Source organism: Bombus impatiens, unplaced genomic scaffold, assembly GCF_000188095.3.
Source record: "Bombus impatiens unplaced genomic scaffold, BIMP_2.2 scf_0225, whole genome shotgun sequence".
NCBI classification, from domain to species: Eukaryota; Metazoa; Arthropoda; class Insecta; order Hymenoptera; family Apidae; genus Bombus; species Bombus impatiens.
In genome coordinates this window covers 503,107-514,979 of record NT_176644.1, presented here as the reverse complement: position 1 = coordinate 514,979, position 11,873 = coordinate 503,107, and the positions used below count along the sequence as shown (strand labels likewise).

General features: G+C 26.3%; 3 protein-coding genes across 4 annotated transcripts; 1 reads left to right on the top strand and 2 right to left on the bottom strand.

Annotated features, from left to right (window-relative positions):
* Positions 1-205: 205 nt before the first annotated feature.
* LOC100742898 (gamma-tubulin complex component 5) lies at positions 206-5,597 on the bottom strand. Of its 2 annotated transcripts, XM_033319979.1 has the most exons (16): positions 5,357-5,597; positions 5,160-5,279; positions 4,633-5,061; positions 4,278-4,537; positions 4,030-4,201; positions 3,728-3,938; positions 3,349-3,649; positions 3,091-3,287; positions 2,711-3,017; positions 2,418-2,637; positions 2,065-2,353; positions 1,796-1,996; positions 1,612-1,694; positions 1,374-1,533; positions 549-735; positions 206-404 (listed from the first exon to the last, which is right to left on the bottom strand). In XM_033319979.1, the coding sequence occupies exons 2-16, from the start codon at positions 5,229-5,231 to the stop codon at positions 224-226; spliced, it is 3,270 nt and encodes a 1,089-aa protein (XP_033175870.1). In that variant the 5' UTR covers positions 5,232-5,279; positions 5,357-5,597; the 3' UTR covers positions 206-223. The 2 variants fall into 2 exon arrangements, with proteins under 2 accessions (XP_033175870.1, XP_003488436.1); XM_003488388.4 differs by lacking the exons at positions 206-404; positions 549-735 and adding an exon at positions 801-1,207 and having other exon boundaries at positions 5,357-5,590.
* A 293-nt stretch (positions 5,598-5,890) lies between these two features.
* LOC100742662 (protein disulfide-isomerase A6 homolog) lies at positions 5,891-8,613 on the bottom strand. The gene is made up of 6 exons (XM_003488386.3): positions 8,428-8,613; positions 8,032-8,225; positions 7,725-7,949; positions 7,423-7,629; positions 7,001-7,326; positions 5,891-6,915 (listed from the first exon to the last, which is right to left on the bottom strand). The coding sequence occupies exons 1-6, from the start codon at positions 8,441-8,443 to the stop codon at positions 6,597-6,599; spliced, it is 1,287 nt and encodes a 428-aa protein (XP_003488434.1). The 5' UTR covers positions 8,444-8,613; the 3' UTR covers positions 5,891-6,596.
* A 1,001-nt stretch (positions 8,614-9,614) lies between these two features.
* On the top strand, positions 9,615-11,854 carry LOC100742546 (pseudouridine-5'-phosphatase). Its single transcript, XM_003488385.4, has 4 exons — positions 9,615-10,023; positions 10,648-10,866; positions 11,054-11,286; positions 11,362-11,854. Exons 1-4 carry the CDS (start codon positions 9,960-9,962, stop codon positions 11,539-11,541), a joined length of 696 nt encoding a protein of 231 aa, XP_003488433.1. The 5' UTR covers positions 9,615-9,959; the 3' UTR covers positions 11,542-11,854.
* Positions 11,855-11,873: the final 19 nt, after the last annotated feature.

Here is an 11,873-nt window from a genome sequence, read left to right as displayed (position 1 = left end):
TATTATCATCTATTAAAATAGTAATTCATATATTTTTATTAACTAATTATTATTATAAAAACTTACATTACTTTTTAATTGCTTATCATGAAATGACATAGAAGTATTAATTCTTAATAAACATCTATTTAAAATCTTATATTTATCAATATATTTTTTATAGCTTATACTTAAGCAACCTCGATTATAATTTATTTTTATCATAGTAATCTATTATTATTAATCAATAATTTGTTTCTAATTTATTGCCATTGATAAAATCTTCCATTTCACGATGTAAGGTATATGGAGATAAATTGACTGTAACAATACTTTCTTCTAATTGATACCAACGTATATATGAAAATGTTTGTTCGTATTCATTTAGAATAATATGATTTGGTAAAGAATTTTCAGAATTTACACTGAAAAATACAAGTTTTAAATTCTTAAACATTTTTAATAATATTTTTAAACCCTTCATCGTAACTTGATGGCATTTAAAAACAACCTTTTTCTTTATATACAAATGTAACAAATAATATTTCTTCAAATATCAAATTTCTTACCTGCTATTATACCAGTCTACTTTGTGTATAATCTTTGGAATTGGTATAGGCAAACCTGATGGTGGTAAATATTGATAAGCTATTTCAATTAGCAAACTGTGACTCAGATTACTAAATGGACACATAGTAACATTGTTCTTTATATAAATATCTTTTGTATTAATTTGATATTGTAACATTAATTCATCTGAAAGGAATTTAGGCATTGGCTAGAATTTTAGGATAGGAGGAACAAATTTATGAAGCAAATAAAAAAACTTAAAATAGATCTTTTATTCTACAGTATAAATTGATATACTTTTAATGTACAAATTATGTAACAGAACATATGATATTACAATTTTCATAAATATTTCAATAAAATTACATAAATTGTAATACATATTTTGAAATATTTAAGATTTGTGAAGTTATTAAAATCTTATTAAAAAGAATTTTAACACAATTACTTACAAAGTATTAGTAAGAGCAATGTATTGATAGTATTTTTGTTAATCAAAGATTTAGCACAAAATTTAGATTAAAAAGAAGATTTGTAATAATGCAATTTGTTATAATGTTATTTTCTATAGAATTATTATTGGATATAAAAAATTTGAAAATATTTTACTGTTGGGTATATGACATACTGCAATTAAATGCAGAGCTTAAGCCAGTCACTGTGAACAAAGCAATTTAAAAAAAGAAAATATTAAATGATTATCTAAATTAACTAATTACCATGCTAATATATCTTTTAGAGTTATTAGTAGTAAAACTTCATATTTTATCTTTTAATATTAAAACAATTTTATATAATAATTGTTAATAGATTTTCAGACTTACAATAATTTGCATCCTTATTCTGAACTGCATTATGTAGGGCTAAAGCAAGGTACGTGTGATATTTATTATAGCTGCTTTCTAACACATCTAATTCTTCACTGGCAAATGTTAATTTTTTATAATTCCATCGAACTCGGATATGATTACACATTTCAATTAACTGAAATAAATTTGTATATATTATGTAATTGTACGAACTACATTGTATTAAATAACAAAGTTTAATATGTATACATACATTATTTATTGTTGCCATTAAATCTTCGTACTCTGAAGTTAATAAACAATGTTCATGAACTTTTTTTAAATATTCATTATGAACTGTAATTAAAAAGAAAAAGAATTATATATATTAATCCTATATAACTGCGTATGTGTATTACAATTTTATTATAGTTATTATTTCATTAATATAATTGTACCTGATATGACTGTGTCCAAACTCTCAGCTTGTGTTAAAGATTTTTCTAACATAAGACTTAAATTTTGTAATACTTGACCTGACAAATAAGTATGTACTGAAGTAATTGCATGTAACAAGCAGAATCGTAAGCTTTCAATACGCCTTATATGAAACTGTTCTAATTTATTCCTTTTACACATTGATTTCGAACCTTCTAAATCTATAAAAACTATCTTTATTTATAATATTTTATTAAAAGCAAAAAAATCTTGTAATATGTTTTCTTACCGCTAAATCTTAAATTATTTAATGTCCATAAAGCCCATTTTAATTTTAACTGAAATCTAAATATTTCATTATATTTGATGAAGGTTTTCTCGTTTAATACAATATTTATAGGCCAGCCAATTGTATAATGCAATGTTATATTATCAACAGCCATTAATACTTGATTTGTATGAGTGCTAGAAACTGTAATAGACCAACGTGAACTTAAATCTGCCCACCATTGAGAAAGGACTTCTTCAAGTATACATGATAGAAAATATGAATTGTTCCACATTTGATTAGTTTCAATCTAGATAAAATAAATATAATGGAAATTTAATAATTTAAAGAATTACTAATGTTATATACTTTACCTCATGAAACAATCTTTGGTAAAATTTGTTCATAATATGACCTGCTTCCATCATATAGACAGATCTCATTAATGTTAAATGTGATTCCAATTTATATTCCTCACACATAATATTTTTGACTAATTTACTGGCACCATTATATCGTGAAATCAAAATTTCTGCTAAAATATTTTCTAATATTTTTCTGAATGGTAATATATAATTTGATTCTCTTTCAAGCCTAAAATATTATACTTTATACTTTAAAAGATACTTATGCAAGAAAATTCATTTGAAGTAGATAATAGAATTACCTTTTGAAAATATTAATTTCCATTTTGATATTTTGGATCTGGGGAACCTCAGCATCATCAGTATCACTTTTTTTTAACAATTCAGAAGGAAGATATTCTTCTAAAGCTTTTAATAAAAATGGATTATTAAACTCAGATAATTGTTTTATAATGTTTTTTTCCATATCCTCATCATACTCATTCTTAGTAACTTCTTTTTTCTGAGATGAAGATACTTTCTTTTCTTCTTTTTGTTCATCTGTACTATATTTAGAAATTTCTACTTCTAATTTGGCATAAAATTCATCCACCAAAGATCTCTTCAATTCTGAAGGATATATAAAATTAAAAGTAAAGTTATAATAGTAGGAAAGATAGGTAATTAAAATTATATCAATTACCATTTCCTCCAACATTAATCCTCCATATATCTGTAATTCGATCTAGAGATACTAACAATTCAATACTTTGTCCTATATGTTGTATCTTTCTTATCAAGAATTGCATGATTGGATCTCTTAAACATATATTATCCAAAGGTCTCAAAAACAATGTTTCATACTGTGTGCTACTTTCTGAAACTGCATTGCTTGATAACCTAATATGAATAAATAACTTATTATTTGTAATCATTTTATCATATATTTAAGTAATTTTACCTTGCAATTATAAATTCTTCCCTCCAATCTTCAAATCGTCCATCACTTAACCATGTATCAATTATATTTAAATAAACAGTAAGACTAGATAAATATAAACTAGTACAAATATTTGTTCTTTCTATATTGTGTGAGTTTTGTATTTCAAAATACAAAGATGATAGTAATTTAGATGCACACTTCCAATTTGGATGAAATTTCCAATTTGATACTGACCTTTTATGAACTTCATGTAAAATTTGTATACTATATAAATTTTTTTTAAGGATTGATGATAAAGACAGAAACGTTAAATTGACATCTAAAATCCAATATAAATACAAAATAGTAACTATAACAAAAATATTTATAAATCTATTAAATATAAAAAAACTTTTACCTTGTTTCATAAGAGATTTTTCTATAGCAATTATTTTCTTTCTAAATTTCATCAAATGTTGTCTCAGAATTGCATTGTAAGTTTCATATGTTAAAGGTGGCTTTTTACAAAAATCATCTTCCATGGAATACAATCTAATTCCAAATTGTTCTAAATCACGTATCATCGAAAAATACTTACAAAATGGTAAAAGAATACTATTAAATGCGGCCTGAAATACATTATTACTAATACTCCTAAATAATTAAAACTCATATATATATTAAATATATATTAATGCAGATTGTTTATTATATACTCACAGTAGTTAAACTAGGTATTGATATATCAGGACGAATAAAAAACCCTGTTTCTTCATTTTGTTGAAACACTACCATTTGCATTGGAGCATAGAACATCCATAACAATTCTCTGCATACTAGATATTCGCTAAGAGTTCCAAGTGTATAAAGATCTCTGCCATTTGCTTTATGCCTATATATGTAATATTAATATATTGGAAATATTTTGTATAAAATATGAAAAATATAATTTTCATAAGAATAATCACCAAATTTCACAAAGATGAGCATCAGAAAATCTGCTTTTAACTGGATATTTTCTCCAGTCTAACTCATTCCACCAAGTATTTTGAACATTTGATAATAACCAATTTTTAGATTTAAGTTCTTCATTTAAAGCTAAAGATAAGTTATTTAATTCTTTTTCAACAGATGGTATGCATATTGCTTTATTTGAATCTGAGATGTCTATTGGTATTTCAAAATTTGAACCTATATCCACATTATCTTCTGTATCATTAGACCATTCCTATTAAAAATTAAACATTTGCACGAATTCAAACATTTTATAAGTATTTTTCATTGATTAATCAAATATTACATGTAAAGGTAACTATTACTTACACTGTCTGTGTCACTTTTGTAATCATTGAAAAAGTTTTCTTGGCCTTCTTTTAAATATTCAGCCCAATCAATTTTTTCTGCTACCTCATTTTCATCTTCACCTGTTACATTGAAAGTATATTCTCCTCGTGTTAATGCCAAAGATTCCAAATCAGATTTACAGGTTTCTTTAGCTAATTCCAATAGCAATGTTAATAGATACCACTGCAGATCATACTGTGGATGCTGTTCAAAGTTAAAACTTGATAGAAATGCATCTACAAGTTCCTCAAACTTTTTTGCTACATCATATTTTCCATGGATCGAAAATTTTGTAATTAGAGCTTTAATAGCTTCTTTTGTACTGTTACTATTGACAGATAGATATCGATGATGTTTAATATTTGTCATACAGAATCGTTCACAAATTCGAAATCCTTCTTCATTTTCCTAGGCATAATATAAAAAATAATACACATATATTTATCAAAGTTTATGTCTATAATTCTAATTTATATACATATTTTTAAACATATATTTTCTTTTACCTCAAAAGATGTAATTGCTGTTATTAACTGCTTCATGTCATTGTGAATGTCATTTAATATTTTTGTACCCATTCTTGTTTAAAGAAAAGTAGAAAATTGAGGCAAAAGAATAATTTTGTGCTGAGAATAAAATATGAAGGTAAAAATAAAATAAAGATGAACAGTTATTTTGAAAAGAAAATAATTAAAAATCTAACCCTTTAAAGTGCTCTATGCTTAATTTCGTACATAAACAAAAAGATTATATCTTGAAATTTCATTTATATATAATTTTAGTTCCATAACAATTATATAAAAATACTCATTTCATTAAAACAACATCAATTTTTAATTTCTTCTAAAGCAAAATATACCCCGATTAAATGATATGTGCATGACACTTCCCAAATATTAGACTCCATTTTTAAATAGATACCGAAATTCTTATCCGTAAGTATCTGTAACGTAAATTAAATGAATGTAACAAAGATATGAAATTATTTCCTCTATAAAAATTCATTATCTTATTAGCACTATGAAAATAATTTTAAAATAAGCTTTCAACACAGTATTTCAACTCTTTTATTCAAAAAAAGAAATTAAAATACTGAATTATTTGTAATGTTTAGTATACCTGAGCATTTTTTTGTATTGCATTTTTCTGAAGGAAAGTTCGATAATAAAGTTATTAAATGAAAATTGTAAAATAGTCAAATAATTGAGTAAAATACATGAACAATATACAATTATTATACATTTTTTAGCATAATTTATTTAATAAAAACGTAAGCTAAAAAAGGATTACAATTAGTTAAGTATAAATGAGACAAAGATTTACATTCACATATACATATAAACATATTTCATATTATGTTTCTGTAATCATGATGGAAGACCTGACATAACCCAGCCAAACAATGAGATCTCAATCAACATAAGGATCGTAATACATTCTGTAAATATAAATTCATTTAACTGCATTTATTTTGGTCCCATATTAGGGAAAACCAAAAACGTCTTATGGAATGCATATTAACATTATGTATCATCAGCAACTATTTTAAGTTCACAACATTTCCATAAAAAAGTTTTTGTTTACATATTGAGTACATATTTTATCTTTACTATGATGTTTATCTGACTATCAGTTTAAAAATGTACACATAAATTAAGCATGATTTTGTTAAAGTGCATAGATTAAATTTTGTGAAAGTTCTCAATGGAAGAGTTGTTGACTATGCACTTATAATTTAACATATTAAACTACCTGCGAAATTTACTTCAGTTGAAAGAAAAAGATATTCATGATACTTTGATAATGATGTCATATTATCAATGTACATTAATATGTAGTTATGTCAACTGAGAATAATGTTATATAAAAATAAGTATCGAATTGTTTTACTAATACATGAATATGAAGGTGCATATGTTCCTGAGAAACACTAAGTTCTATAATTACAGTTCGTCTTTCTCATCGAGATCTATATCACTAAGATCGATATCTTCTTCTTGTGGAAGTTCAGCATCTTTGCCATCCCATGGTTTTGTTTCAAGAATTGTAGGTAACTGAGCTCCTTTTAAAGGAGCTGTACCTCCTCGACCGTAACTTAAGTCTCGTAAAAATTCATTTATACCATCATACGAAAAACTACCCTTTAATAAAGAGTATTTCATTTTCTTTATATTTACAGCTGCTAGTGCTGGATATCCGAATCCTCCAATTTCTAATGCCTCTTCAATATGAGGTTGAGCACCAGCTTCAGCCCACAGCCAGCTGTTAAAATATATTTATATATGTGCATTATATAATTTAAGATATTATTTATTCACCTTATTAGTAAGCAGTAAATAGAACTTACCCCCACATTTTTTGTTTATATTTTTCTCCGAGGTCATTTAAAACTTTTAAATATCCATTTCTACAATCTGATTGACAATCTAAAATATGCGGTAAAACGGATACAACACATAATGGTTTGTCCTCACAGACTTCTCTTAAAGTCTTTTCATTTATAATTTGAACTACTTCTGGTGCTGGAACATTTTCTGCTACTTTTTCTAGTGACCAATTTACTATATCACTACTTGTGCGACCACCATCATATTCTTGCACAGAATCGAAAGATTTCTTCCCAGGTGCAAAATATTTGATAGTAGGATATCCTTTTATTTCATATTGGCTAGCCTGGCAACATTATGATTTGATTATATTTATATTAACTTAAAAATACAAATAAATCATATACTTATAAATAAAAGTTAATTAAAAATAATTACTTACTTTAACTCTATTTACAGTAGCATCAATGGCTCCCAATTTCACTTTACCTTTAAGTTCTGTTGCTGCAGATGCCCAAATAGGGGCTAAATTTTTACAATGACCACACCATGGTGCATAAAACTCAACTAACCACATATCTTCCGAATTCATTACCATCTTATCAAAGTTATCGTCAGTTAATTCAATTACATCCTTGGAATCTTTGGACTATAATATTAATAAAAGATTTTCAATTATTAATTACCTACTTTTTCCTTATCTTTTATTGTACCTATATTTCATTACATTGACATTACATTTACCTTAGAATCTCCGCCACTCCTTTTACCTCCTAAAGCTCTACGTGCTTTTTGACTAGCCGCATTTAAAGCAGCATCAACAATTCCTGTCGCAGTTCTTGGCCCATTATAATCTTCTGGTTTATTATCTGTACCAAAGATTTTGATTGTTGGAAAACCTTGAATTCCATATCTTGATCCAAGGGATTTATGTTCATCTGCATTTACTGCACCGACTTTTACAATACCCTGTGGAATTTTATATTAAAAGCCTCTGATAGGACTAAGGTATAAAATAAATAATATGTTAGATATAAAACATAAAAATTACTTTTAAAGCAGTTGCAGCTTTGTCATATTCAGGTGTTAACTGTTGACAATGTCCACACCATGGTGCAAAGAATTCTACAATCCATACATTATCGCTATTTAATACCAAACTATCAAAATTGTTTGGTTTTAGTTCAATAACATCTGAATTGGAGGAGTACAAACAATGTGCTCCAGTAATTAGTAGCAAAATACCTAAACAAAGCAAATATAAAACGATATTGAATTACACATAAATAATATAGAAATAAGTGTTAAAATATTCATAAAATTAGAGTTTTAAAAAATGAATATTCAGTGAATAAAAATACATTATAATGGTAAGATACACCTACCGGTAAGATTTAATAGTAATAAGTCGTGAAATCTACAATATACATTGGTTTGTAAAACTCACCTAAAAAGTCTTGCATTTTGCTTAACGAACTAACGTGAACTGATGTGTTTGTAATTATTTTGAAAAAATCATTCAGTGAAGAAATCTTTCACATAAAAGATTGAAACGAACACAATTTTTTCTTGTAAAATTCAATCCGTCTCTCTGTTTCCCCACTCTTTATAACCAGATACAATTTTTCGTGGATCGTTCTGATTGGTTGCTTGTAATCAACAAGCACTTGCCACAAAGGAAATAATTGTAGAAAGATTGTTATTCTGAAATCAGTCGTTTCAATTGGAGTGACCAAAATTGGATTGTTGCTTCGCTTCGTAAATGAAAATATTATTCTATGTCATATTATGTTATAGAAATAAAACATTGTTACAAATTTTATTCGAAACTAAAATAATGTACAGAATACAAATACATGTAGGCGGCTGTTTAGACAAACATATATAATGCATAGAAGCGTAGGTTGAATCAGTTACATTTACTAGATTTGATTGATTTTCATTAACAATTCTTTGATAGTTCTATTTAAAATTGTATAAGATTTCCGACAGTTAAAGTCCTAATTTAAGTCTTGAATAATTCAAGAATTCGCCTTATAGGTCGAGAAATTTGATCTTTTAATTTCATCATAAAGGGATTAATTCCATCTTTCGACCATTAGAATTGGTTATAGTTTTTCATTGCCTGCCAATTGGACGATTTTTTAAATATGCTTATACCCAAGAAATTCAGGGGAGTATCTAGATAGAATCAGATAGAAAGTTTTCTCTCTGATAAAACTAATCTTAATTAATTCCTTACGTTCTAAAATTTCATTTAAGCCCTCGAAAATTAAAAAAGTCTTCCCAGGAACCGAAAAATTTGGACTTTTTAATTTTGCCGTTTGTCGATTGAACATAAATATTAATATATGTATAATTCAAACGCAAATAGCGCAAGATTAAATAATAGAAACGATATGATTATTAAGGTCGGTGAATTTAATTTGTCGTGCCTTATAAAAATATCGAAAAATAAATATATGATTGTATCTAAAATGGTGATAATGACTTTGAAATTTCGCAAAGAAATAATCATGAAAAAGATCATTTTCATCGTTGTACGTAGCCCTTGAAATACATTAACTTTGTTTTGAGAAGTTTTTTCGTATTACAATGAATAAGGCAGATATTTAGATGATCCCATTTAGCTAGACCATTCTGTGTATGCTTCAACTTTAAGTTTAATTTTAGATTCTAGAGGATTTTATTACATTTTACTACTACATGCGAATATATGTGTATGCATGCATCTATGAAAATAAATATAAAAACCAATTAAATACTTCATCTATTTTCATGGTATATTACATAATTGGCGCCATAATCTAGTATGCCGTAGTGGCGTTAACTGTTATCTTATCACTATCACTGAAGGGTAAAAGTTCCGTACATAAAATATTCTTTAAAAAAATGAATTGATATATCAGTTTGAAATTTTAATAATTCAATTATACAAAGTGCTATTAATTAGAAGAATTTTAAACAATTCATTGAAAAATGTCGCAAAATCAGTATAAAGATGTTACACATTGTATTTTTGATATGGATGGGTTATTACTCAGTAAGTGATTTGTACTGTCATATCTTTTATGAAGTTACATAATATTCCTATAAAGAATTAATTATAGAGACTCGATTAAAAAAAAAAAACTGTACTTAATATAACTAATAGAAATGGATTTTTAACATTGCTATTACTTTATGAGGTCAGCGCTCTTATGAGTTTTACATAAAAACTTAACCTGTAGATAAGTGATTGTATTTGTTTACATGAATATAGTAATTTTGTTTTGTCTATGTACGTGTAGTAATGAATAAAATCACAATGGCAATTATTAAGAAATATGAGGGATATAAATTAAAATACACCATGCATCTGTATGAGCGGATTTTACTGTCAAAGAAAGGGTTTAAATAGCACTCATTATAGCGTGAGTTTGTATGTGCTTTACTTCTAATTTTTAAGAAGCTGTGTTAGAATTTTGTACATACATACTTGCGGACATGTACAAACATTTCTGTTGAACAATTTTTCATTTGTCATAATATTGAGAAACTACTTTTCAACACAGTTTCTACAAATTAACATTTCAATTATGAATCATAGTTTAAATCAGTAAGTTAAATAAATCTTACATAGAGTACATCAATTTATATAAGTAATCTTGTATTAAAATCTTAATAGATACAGAACTAATTTACACCAAAGCCTTTAATCATATTACAAATCGCTATGGAAAGGAATTCACATGGGAACATAAAGCAAAAACTATGGGTTTTAAAACGAAGGATGTTGCACAAGCTGTTGTTGAAATGTTATCATTACCAATAACAGCAGAAGAGTTTGAAAATGAGGTAGTCAAACTATATCAGGAATTATTTCCATCTGCAAACATGATGCCAGGTAATATATAAGGGTTTTAAAAAATAAGAATCTAAAATTTTAAGAAATTTATAGTTTCCATTCAGAAGTGTAAAAAATGCATAGTCAGTATTAAAAATAAAATTGATTTTCGCGAAGCTAAATGAATAAATATATATAGTAACAACATAGTATAACACATAGTACAGCATATATTATTTGAAAGCAGGTGCTGAACGATTATTGAAACATCTGAAACAAAATAATATCCCAATAGCATTAGCTACAAGTTCTAATAAAGAAAATTTTGAATTAAAAACTCAAAGATGGAAACATATATTTGATTTATTTAGCCACAAAGTTCTTGGTGGTTCTGATTCTGAAGTTACTAATGGTAAACCAGCACCTGATATTTTTTTGATTGCTGCAAAACGTTTTTCTGATAATCCTGACCCCTCAAAGGTTTGTTAGGATTTGTATTTTTTACATTTTAGATTTATTTTATAATTATTAATAAATTGAATGTTATACTTTTAGTGTCTTGTGTTCGAGGATGCTCCAAATGGTGTAAAGGCTGCACTTAATGCTGGAATGCAAGTTGTTATGGTTCCAGATCCAATGTTACCAAAAAATTATATCAAAAATCCAACATTGATGCTAAACAGTCTTGAAAAATTTCAACCTGAATTATTTGGTTTACCACCATATAGTGTATAATGTCTGAAATGTATTCCTGTATATGATTTGAATATACAGTGGCAAACAATTACTTATAAACACACTCCATAAAATTTGTATTGTTTTTAATGTCATATAGGAAAGAAACAAATTAATTTTCCTTGTGATTTTTTGAAAACATAACTACATCTTCCTCCTTACAGACACATGCTTACAAACAATATTATTTCAATCCATTGTACATAGGTATTTATGTTTTATTATAGTAATAGGGATTAAAAAAGAAAAAAATTAATAGATTAACGTCCTAATAGATATACTGATACTGTAATATTAATAAATATGTGTAAAAGAAAACAGAAAATAATAAA

Bases quoted from the DNA above. Each gene is read 5' to 3' on its own strand.
- LOC100742898 (XM_033319979.1), bottom strand. From the start codon at position 5,231: ATGGGTACAAAAATATTAAATGACATTCACAATGACATGAAGCAGTTA. The intron at 2,354-2,417 runs GTAAAGTATATA...TATTTTATCTAG, and splicing joins ACCAAAGATTGTTTCATGAG to ATTGAAACTAATCAAATGTG. The intron at 1,997-2,064 runs GTAAGAAAACAT...TAGTTTTTATAG, and splicing joins AAATAATTTAAGATTTAGCG to ATTTAGAAGGTTCGAAATCA.
- LOC100742662 (XM_003488386.3), bottom strand. The intron at 7,950-8,031 runs GTAATTTTTATG...AAAATTCCACAG, and splicing joins AAGCTGCAACTGCTTTAAAA to GGTATTGTAAAAGTCGGTGC. The intron at 7,630-7,724 runs GTAAATGTAATG...TTAATATTATAG, and splicing joins GGAGTGGCGGAGATTCTAAG to TCCAAAGATTCCAAGGATGT.
- LOC100742546 (XM_003488385.4), top strand. From the start codon at position 9,960: ATGTCGCAAAATCAGTATAAAGATGTTACACATTGTATTTTTGATATG. The intron at 10,024-10,647 runs GTAAGTGATTTG...AAATCTTAATAG, and splicing joins TATGGATGGGTTATTACTCA to ATACAGAACTAATTTACACC. The intron at 10,867-11,053 runs GTAATATATAAG...ATTTGAAAGCAG, and splicing joins ATCTGCAAACATGATGCCAG to GTGCTGAACGATTATTGAAA.